Genomic DNA, 11,150 nt, shown 5'->3' on the forward strand with positions numbered 1-11,150 from the left:
TTTTTAATATGCAGTCTTGGTTTGTCATAACTTTTCTTCCAAGGACCAAGCGTCTTTAAATTTCATGGTTATAGTCACCATCTACAGTGATTTTGGAGACCAAGAAAATAAAATCAGTCACTGTCTCCACTTTTTCCCCATCTATTTGCCATGAAGTGATGGAACCAGATGCCATGATCTTAGTTTTCTGAATGTTGAGTTTTAAGCCAGCTTTTTTTACTCTCTTTCATCTTCATTAAGAGGCTCATTTCATTCCTCTTCACTTTCTGCCATAAGGGTGGTGTCATCTGCATATCTGAGGTTATTAATATTTTTCCCAGCAACCTTGATTCCAGCTTGTGATTTATCCAACGGGGCATTCTGTATGATGTACTCTGCATGTAAGTTAAATAAGCAGGGTGACATTATACAACCTTGACCTATTCCTTTCCCAATTTGGAACCAGTCCATTGTTCTGTATCCAGGTCTAACTGTTGCTTCTTGACCTGCATACAGGTTTCCCAGGAGGCAGATAAGGTGGTCTAGTATTCCGAAATTTAAGAATTTTCCACAGTTTTTTGTGATCCACACAGTCAGAGGCTTTAGCATAGTCAATGAAGCAGAAGTAGATGTTTTTCTGGAATTCCCTTACTTTTTCTGTGATCCAACAGATGTTGGCAATTCAGTCTCTGGTTTTTCTGTCTTTTTTAAATCCAGCTTGTATATCTGGAAATTTTCAGTTCACATACTATTTGAAGCCTGCTTTGAAGGATTTTGAGCATTACCTTCCTACTATGCGAAATGAATGCAATTGTGTGGTAGTTGGAACATATTTTTGCATTGCCCTTCTTTGCGATCAGAACGAAAACTGACCTTTTCCTTTATGTCAAATCTTAAGTGGCATCCATCTTATTCATATAATAATAATACTTAATCATTTATTAAGTCCTTCATATGCTAGGCAGGCTAAGAGCTATAACATTACTTCACCTTGACCTTATGAGACAAGTACTTGATTACCATATTTTATAAAAGAAAAAATGAAGTTTTATCTTTCTTGTCCATACTCACATAGCTAGTAAGAAGTAGTGAAATGAAAGTGATATTCACTCAATTGTGTCCAACTATGTGCGATGCCATTGACTTCAGCCTCCCAGGTTCCTCTGTCCATGGAATTCTCCATGCAGGGACACTGAAATGGGTAGCCATTCCCTTCATCAGCAGATCTTCCCAATCCAGAGATCAAACACAGTTCTCCTGCATTGTAGGCAAGTTTGTACCATCTGAGCTACCCAGAAAGCCCAGTAAGAAGTAGAGTTACAGTGTAATCTTGAAATTTCTTATTCTAAAATATTTAACAAGTATTTTGTATATCTTTGATTCTAAAACCTAAACATAGCATTTAAGAGAATACATGGTCTGCCTTAATCTTCCTTTTTAGCTATACACAAATACAAGCAAACACGCATGCCCACTTTGCACAGGCAAATAGGACAATTAATTGTCTTTGCATCACCCATTTCTCTAGTTCTGCTCTTATTTTCTCTTGTCATTTTACCTGGAATACTCTTCCACCTCATTGGGCTGACTAAAACCCTACATTTTGAAATTTCCCAGTGTACACAGCCTTTTACAAAGCTCTCCACCTGAACTCTTGAATAAATTCCCCCATTCTTTCACTTTATTAATGTATTGCTTTATATCTTCCTCAAAATACTGGCCACTTTGACTTTTAACGTTTATAAATAAGGACACTGAAGCCCAAGATGGAATATTAACCAACCTGTGAGAAATTATTTAGGTCACAAGTCTGTAGATCCAAAAAAGCCAACAGAGTTCTGATTGCAAAATCTTTTCTGTTTTAATGCATCCACTCTCCTAAAAGGCCAAATTATAATTAAGATTAAGAAGATCTAGTCCCCTTTTCATATCACTGTAGTAGTTAATGTATAATAGATCAATTTGAATTTAATTAATATCTCTGATACATACAACTATCTGATCTTGGGATAAGTTAGTGAAACTTAAAGTTTTTATTTTCTTCTTTGTAAGTTTATAATATCCTTATAAGAACTAAATAGATATTGTACTAAATCACTCAGCAGAAAGCCTTCCAACTGCCAGTTGCTCAAAAAATTAATATCAATATCAGTTATTATTGACAGTATATTAGCATAGTCCAGTGTGAAGGCATTTTTATATCATTGTTTCCTAGCAGCCGTACCTTGGCATATGACATTGTAGTCAGTCTTATGTGTGATTATATTCATTGTCTCAAGATTCACTCTCATATGGCTATAATATAAACAGCATGCAGGATGAGATTCTATTGTTGTTATTATAAAACTTCAGTGAGTTATTTTCTAAATCAATATATGTAAAGGTTTTCCATTTACTTGCTTATGCTATGGATTGGCCATTGAATATAATGCAGTACCATTTATCCTGGCTTCATTCAGCTGCTATCCAGCCTGTCATTCCCTTAAAAAATATATTTAAATCATATCTTCCATTAAAAGGTGAATAATAACCTTGAAGGCTTAGACATGAAAAGCACTAATGGAGCTCTGCAAAGTAGGAACAACAAATTTAGGTACTAGTACCATAATCTAAAAAATGTAATTCCTGATCTATTTGTTATTAAAACATCTGTTTTTTCCACTTTTCCAGCAAATGCTGTAAGATGTGTTAAATTTTTATTGAAGTAAATATAAATTTATTTTTAACAATGTTATGACACTCTGGAATGTCAAAACTAAGACTCAAAATCATTGTTCTCACAATACATACAGCTCTACTTATCCTTAAAACACGTTCATAAATAATGGGTAAGAAAGAAATCTTAGTTTTCAACCAAGCAGGGAGGTATATATCTCACTTAACTTATGTTTACTAAATGTGGGCACAGATTCTGATATGTCCCTTGAGTATGGACTTTGCTCCTGAGTTAAGAGTACCTGTGATATTATCAACAGGAGTATGCCTGATCCCATATGTGTGTTGGGAGCAGAGAAAAAGATGGCTGACAATGTTCTACTCACTAACCTAAATTATCTCATCCTTTCCAAAGAAACATTCAACTCTTCAGTAAGTCAAGAAGCACTTCCCTACATGAGACATGAAAATGACAAGTGACTCTGTTTCCTTTACCTCTTATCAATGTTGAACCTCACACTATTCATGACAAAATTATACTCTCTTTCTTCTTGGACTATTGTTCATATACTTCTACAGTAACTATTTTCCACTCAACTTATCAGACCCTTCTGTTTATTGTCCCTTTTAATCACTTATTTCTGATCACTGTACCTAGGGACCTTCTGTTCAAAATAACACCCACACATTTATGAATGTATGTTGGTCACTGGTACCATAAATTAACTTGGACCCTTAAACTGTTCAGGTTAGGGGAACAAATCAATTTTTACTTTGAACAATTTGTCATATTCATACAAAGAATACCAATAAATGCATTCTATTCAGTGGAAATATACCATATCCTTGACACTCTGCATCTTTATTTTATACTTATATCCAGTATAAGGAAAATGTTCTACAGAGTTGCTCTAACAACTAACTTTGCCTATTTGTGAAAAAAGTGAATCAGTTTGGGCAAATGAGCTTTAAGTTGCAGTTCTGTTCAATTTAGTTGTTCCTTTTTTTTTTTCTTTTTTTTTCTTTTTTTTATTTTATTTTATTTTTAAACTTTATATAATTGTATTAGTTTTGCTAAATATCAAAATGAATCTGCCACAGGTATACATGTGTTCCCCATCCTAGACCCTCCTCCCTCTTCCCTCCCCATACCATCCCTCTGGGTCGTCCCAGTGCACTAGCCCCAAGCATCCAGTATCGTGCATCGAACCTGGACTAGCATCTCGTTTCTTACATGATATTTTACGTGTTTCAATGTCATTCTCCCAAATCTTCCCACCCTCTCCCTCTCCCACAGAGTCCATAAGACTGTTCTATACATCAGTGTCTCTTTTGCTGTCTCGTACACAGGGTTATTGTTACCATCTTTCTAAATTCCATATATATGTGTTAGTATACTGTATTGATGTTTTTCCTTCTGGCTTACTTCACTCTGTATAATAGGCTCCAGTTTCATCCACCTCATTAGAACTGATTCAAATGTATTCTTTTTAATGGCTGAGTAATACTCCATTGTGTATATGCACCACAGCTTTCTTATCCATTCATCTGCTGATGGACATCTAGGTTGCTTCCATGTCCTGGCTATTATAAACAGTGCTGCGATGAACATTGGGGTGCACGTGTCTCTTTCCCTTCTGGTTTCCTCAGTGTGTATGCCCAGCAATGGGATTGCTGGATTATAAGGCAGTTCTATTTCCAGTTTTTTAAGGAATCTCCACACTGTTCTCCATAGTGGCTGTACTAGGTTGCATTCCCACCAACAGTGTAAGAGGGTTCCCTTTTCTCCACACCCTCTCCAGCATTTATTATTTGTAGACTTTTGGATCGCAGCCATTCTGACTGGTGTGAAATGATACCTCACAGTGGTTTTGATTTGCATTTCTCTGATAATGAGTGATGTTGAGCATCTTTTCATGTGTTTGTTAGCCATCTGTATGTCTTCTTTGGAGAAATGTCTATTTAGTTCTTTGGCCCATTTTTTGATTGGGTCATTTATTTTTCTGGAGTTGAGCTGTAGGAGTTGCTTGTATATTTTTGAGATTAGTTGTTTGTCAGTTGCTTCATTTGCTATTATTTTCTCCCATTCTGAAGGCTGTCTTTTCACCTTGCTAATAGTTTCCTTTGATGTGCAGAAGTTTTTAAGGTTAATTAGGTCCCATTTGTTTATTTTTGCTTTTATTTCCAATATTCTGGGAGGTGGGTCATAGAGGATCCTGCTGTGATGTATGTCGGAGAGTGTTTTGCCTATGTTCTCCTCTAGGAGTTTTATAGTTTCTGGTCTTACGTTTAGATCTTTAGTCCATTTTGAGTTTATTTTTGTGTATGGTGTTAGAAAGTGTTCTAGTTTCATTCTTTTACAAGTGGTTGACCAGTTTTCCCAGCACCACTTGTTAAAGAGATTGTCTTTAATCCATTGTATATTCTTGCCTCCTTTGTCAAAGATAAGGTGTCCATATGTGCGTGGATTTATCTCTGGGCTTTCTATTTTGTTCCATTGATCTATATTTCTGTGTTGTTGTTCCTACTTTCCTAAATTTGAAAGAGATAAAAACTTGATAAAAAAATATTTCTTGTAAAGTTTGATATGAGTGTAAACAAAAGACTAGTAAGAAAATAGTCCAATATTTATATTGCATATATAAATGTATACATTAATGAATAGTAATAATGACTATCATACATATTATGAGCTTAAAACTGTTTTAAGCACTTATTTGTTGATTTTTTTAATATAACAAACAGATAAAGAAGGTTTTATTATTATCTTCATTTTATAGAAAAGGAAACTGAATGACAGTAGAAAATAACTTGTCCAAGATCACGCAGCTAATAAGCAGCAGGACCAGCCTCTGAACCTGGGGAGTCTAATTCCAGAGTTTGTGAGTTGAGGGAATAAAAAGATAACTGCATTTAGCTTCCATGGTCTAGGAAAAAAGTCAAAACCAAAATAAAAGTAAATAAAAGAGCAAAGTTGAGGTAAAGGAAAGACACAAGCAGGTAAGGTCTCCCTCTTCCCTAGAAAAGAATAAACTATTTGCCAGAGTGTTGCCATTTCCCTGAAATATAGGTGTTAGCTATAAATTGTTCAAAAACTGATCTCCTATAAAATAGATATAGATCTCTACTTCCCAGGTGCTGCTAGTGGTAAAGAACCTGCCTGCCAGTGCAGGAGACATAAGAGACGCGGGTTAGATCCCTAAGTCAAGAAGATGCCCTAGAGGAGGTCATAGAAATCCACTCCAGTATTCTTGCCTGGAGAATCCCATGGGCAGAGAAGCCTGGTGGGCTACAATCCATAGGGTTGCAAAGAGTCACACACAAATGAAGGGACTTAGCACACACACAGGCAACCAAACCATCACTAAATGTTTATTTTTAAAATAATATGCCTTTTAAAATAAGAATGAAATAAACACTAGCAGAATTTAGATATTTTTTCTCATCAGTCCTTCACTGTGTTCACCTTATAGTGTCAGAAAGAAAATAACCCTAACTTTGTTTGCATCTCTTTGCTTTTTTGTTAAAAATATCATATTGTCCAAATTAGATAATAACTTTACAAACATTCATATATGCCTATTTCTTTTCTCAACTGAAGATTATATTTACTCTGTCAGTGTTTTTCTTATCCTTACTTAACTACCTTTAAGATAAGAGAAAGATTTGTCACCTTCTATCACATTTCTAAAAGTTGTGTTGTTTTCCTCTTGGTACCATAACAGGGTAAAATTATGATCATATAAGTATTCTTCTGTCTGTAGTATGCCTTATATTAAAAAGAAAGAAGTACTTTTCTGATCTTCCTTAAAAGATATTGCTTTCACTGTATAAGTGGTATTACATTTGCTATTTAACATTTTAACTTGCTTTATCTATCACAAGTATCTGACTGGTTTAAAGTCTGCTTCCTAATAACAGTTGTTTTCTGAAAGCACATCTTGAGTAACTGTGTAAATCAAAAGTAAATTTCTCAAAATAAACTTAAAGTAGTTACGTATGAGATGAGAGTGTGCTCACTCCCTGATTCTCTGGGGGAAAAAAATGATTTAATTTAAACTTCAAAACATTATATTTTAAAGTTGTTCAACCTCCTGAAACATCTTCACTGTGCCTTTTCTCCAAAACCTAAAATTACTGCATGCCCAAACTATCACAACATTACCAGTTCTCAAGTTGCTTTCAAGAATCATCATGTCTCTAAGGGGAAATTGAATCACTCCTCTCAAACAGCACAATGTTTTATTAAGTAACCTTTATAACAGAGAACAGAATCAAGCAATCTATTGTCAGAGTATTCAGTGATACAGATTGTTTATATAAAGATAGAGCAATCATTTTTATGTATTGTAAAAATAATTTTGATATTTGGTATACGTCAATAAGAAGTATACCAAAATCTATGCTGAAGTTTTCCAATTGTTTATTGTTTGCCTTTCCAAATAACATACAAAAATCAAGCATATTTCAGGTTCATACTAATATGAAATGTATAAATTTTTTATTCATTGTCCATGTGATTTGATGGTCTGGTAATATAATTTAAACTACTTAACATGTGTTCAGGAATCTTTAGCAATGTACACTATTTTTTAACCCTGAATTGAGTAATATTTCTACACTGAAAGCTAAGTTAAGCATGCATTAACTTCATTTGAGAAGAAACTGAACCCTGAGGAAGATAGTGCTCCATTCAATTGGGAGTCAGGTTAGGTGTAGAACTCAGAACTGCATAATGCATGTAGCAACATGATGGGTGTATCAGGACCAGGAGACAGTTATTGTGGGGAAAAAACATAAATAACAATCACATCTCATTTTAGAAAAATTATAAGAAAGTTGTGGTCACTGTTAGAGCTATTTATAATGAATCAAATCTCTTTAAATCATAGTAATTATTATGCATCTTGCCATTCATTACTCTAGCTTCTCTGATTCTCCTACAACCAAAAGTTCATATATGTTAGTTTTGTGTCTATTTTTTTATTTATTTAAATAGCATGGTAAGCTCTGTTAAATAACTTACTTTCAACTCTGTTTTAGTTCGTGCCATTCAGAGATTATATTGACAGAAGTGGAAACCACATTCTGAGCATGGCTAGATTAGCTAAAGATGTCCTAGCGGAGATCCCTGAGCAGTTTCTGTCCTACATGAGGGCCAGAGGAATCAAGCCATCGCCTGCACCTCCCCCATACACCCCATCTACACATGTGTTACAGACTCAAATATAACTCTGTTCCAAAATGCTAATGTAACTACACTTTGGTTAGAACTGCTGAGTGCATTCTTTTCTCCTGGTGCTCCATAATGAACCAGGGAATAAAATATTCATCTCAGTTTGGTTTCAGCAGAATTGGTTAGTATGCTGTTTTCTATCCAAAATTTATTATCTTCCTAAACCAAAACTGTAAATATGGTTGTTGCATGAGCAACAGAAAAACTGTTTATATGCTTGACGCAAAATATGATGTCTTGTATGAATCTTTAAAAGTTTTTGGAAAAACAGCTAATTTCCAGTGAATTGTCAGGAAAAAGCACAACCTATGTTTTTAACTCAGATATTGTCTTAGACTGCTATGTGTATAGGAAAGCAGTCTCTCTGTATCAATGTTTACATGTTACTACTTTTTAAATTACAGTACTTTTATAACTATTCTTAAGAATACAAGTTTTGAATATTGAATCCTTTGTCTTCTAAATTGCAATAGCTATAATCACAAGAGCAATATCTTTGAATGACTGTCTGATCAAATGCAATTGCAAAGAAGGGAAAGTAAAAATAAGTTCACATTTCTCAGTGAGTTGTCTTATGAAGCTGCATCTGTTTAGTAAACAGTTTCCCTATGCTATTTGTCAAGTATGGGAATTTACACTTAGCAGCTGTGTATCCTGAAAGAACATACACTTTTTCATCAAGTTTGGGTTCTAAATTTAAACTGCAGTTTGTTTATGTTTTGTAATAATAAGTAGAAATAATAAAAAGTCAAACATTGTGTACTATAAATGCACAGAAAATACTTTGTGTAAAAAGTAATGTCTTTATATTGCAATACTATGTAGAAAGACTAAAATTCAGAGTATTTAACTGTGCAGCAGATGTTTTAAACACTTTTTTTCATTATACCTTGCTTAGATATTATTTTAATTCAAAGGGATACTGGCTCTTTTGATTTGTATTCCTTTCCAAGTTGCCACACAGAACGTACAGGCAAGAAGTTTTTTGTGAAATTCCCAATTAAATATATACAACTGCGTGACTTAATACTCGACACATTTGTGAAAAAAATCTGCTCCTATGTTCTGATCTGATAGTACACAGTTAAAAATTGTAAAGAGCTTTTGCATGTACAGTTTTTACGAGGATTACAGTTTTGTGGCAAGAATGACAGTTGTGTCTAAATTAAAGCATTTCTCTAGAACAAATGGCCTTAAATTCTTAAAGAATTCCTGGAAATGATTGTGAATTTCCTTTAAGTAATAGAAAAGTATGTTTATTTCTTTCTTTTATGTCAACAGTGTACCTGCTTTATAATATTTTCCTTACTTATATCCTATTTATTACTCGGTTTATTTCTACTATGTGTTGTTCTATTTGTCCCAAGTTGACTAAAGGTGACTTTTATAAGCATGAAATTATTTTACAGAAAAGGAAAATATACATATATTCACATATCTAACAATAGCAATGTTATATAATTATGCAATCTTTAATTGTTCATTTTGGAATATAAATTAAAATCTTTGAAAGGATAACTGTTTGCTCTCTAAATTTTATGTATAAATGACATAGAATCTGATGATTTCCTTTACTGGTCCTAAATGTTTATGCCAGCATAGTTTATTACCCTGCAATTTTATTATTATTTGCCGTCATTCTTCAGTTCAAAAATAAAAATAAATAAAATCAATATTCTTTCCCTCTTGTAAAACATCAGTTGTTTCTTTTTGAATTGATCAGAAAAAAATGAAAGTTGTGTGCTTCTTTGTCTAAATATTAGTGTGCCCAAATCTTGAGGGGGCACAAGGTTAAGAAACAGGCTCAGTTACAAGCTTTATCCTTTGCATGGTTGAGAATAATAATTAGAAATGTGTGTAATATTAGTAACAAGCATAAGATTAAAAAATACCTAGACTTGTCTCTTTGTTGCATAAATGAAGACACCAGGACTGAAAGGGTTAGGTGATTTATCTAAAACTGTAAAAATAGAATGGGAAAGACTAGACATTTCTTCAAGAAAATTAGAGATACCAAGGAAACATTTCATGCAAAGATGGAAAAAATAAAAAATAGAAACAGTATGGACCTAACAGAAGCAGAAGATATTAAGAAAATGTGGCAAGAATAACTGAAGAATTACACAGAAATATCTTAATGATCTGGATAACCACTATGGTGTGATCACTCACCTAGAGCCAGACATCTTGGAGTGCAAAGTCAATTGGGCCTTAGCATCACTACAAACAAAGCTAGTGGAGGTGATGGAATTCAAGCTGAGCTATTTCAAATCCTAAAGACAATGCTGTGAAAGCACTGCAGTCAGTATGCCAGCAAATTTGGAAAACTCAGCAATGGCTACAGGACTGGGAAAGGTCAGTTTTCATTCCAATCCCAAAGAAAGGCAATGCCAAAGAATGTTCAAACTATTGCACAATTGCATTCATTTCACATGCTAGCAAAGTAATGCTCAAATTTCTCCAAGCTAGACTTCTACAGTATGTGAAATAACAATATTCAACATGTTCCAGATGTTCAAGCTGGATATAGAAAAGTCAGAGGAACCAGAGATCAAATTTTCAATATCCATTTGGACCGTAGAAAGACATCTACTTCTGCTTCATTGACTACACAAAAACCTTTGACTGTGTGGATCACAGCAAATTGTGGAAAATTCTTAAAGAGATGGGAATACCAGACCACCTTACCTGACTCCTGAGAAACCTGTATGCAGATCAAGAAGCAATATTTAGAACCAGACATGGAAAAACAGGCTAGTTCCAAATTGGGAAAGGAGTACATCAAGGCTGTATATTGTCAACCTGCTTATTCAACTTATATGCGGAGTACATCATGTGAAATGCTGGGCTGATTCAACCACTTGAATCAGGATTGCCGGGAGAAATGGCAATAACCTCAGATATGCACATGACACCACCCTTATGGCAGAAAACGAAGAGGAACTAAAGAGCCTCTTGATGAAGGTGAAAGAGGAGAGTAAAAAAAGCTGGCTTAAAACTCAACAGTCAAAAAATGAAGATCATGGCATCCAGTCCCATCACTTCACGGCAAATAGATGGGGAAACAGTGGAAACAGTGACTATTTTCTTGTGCTCCAAAATCACTGTAGATGGTGACTGCAGTCATGAAATTAAAAGATGCTTACTCCTTGAAAGAAAAATTATGACCAACCTAGACAGTGTATTAAAAAGCAGAGACATTACTTTGCCAACAAAGGTCCATATAATCAAATCTATGGTTTTCCCAGTAGTCATGTGTGGATGTGAGAGTTGGACAATA

General features: G+C 34.3%; 1 protein-coding gene across 2 annotated transcripts in view; it reads left to right on the forward strand.

The window, feature by feature from the left end:
* Positions 1 to 9,564, forward strand: part of CPNE8 (copine VIII) — a 274,643-nt gene extending 265,079 nt beyond the window's left edge. For both annotated transcript variants that reach the window (XM_010841510.1, XM_010841509.1), the window contains exon 20: positions 7,678 to 9,564. In XM_010841510.1, the coding sequence (XP_010839812.1) occupies positions 7,678 to 7,866 (189 nt within the window). In that variant the 3' untranslated portion in view covers positions 7,867 to 9,564. The remainder of the gene's footprint in view (positions 1 to 7,677) is intronic.
* The last annotated feature ends 1,586 nt before the right edge of the window (positions 9,565 to 11,150 follow it).

Source organism: Bison bison, unplaced genomic scaffold (assembly GCF_000754665.1).
Source record: "Bison bison bison isolate TAMUID 2011002044 unplaced genomic scaffold, Bison_UMD1.0 scf7180017864163, whole genome shotgun sequence".
NCBI lineage: Eukaryota > Metazoa > Chordata > Mammalia > Artiodactyla > Bovidae > Bison > Bison bison.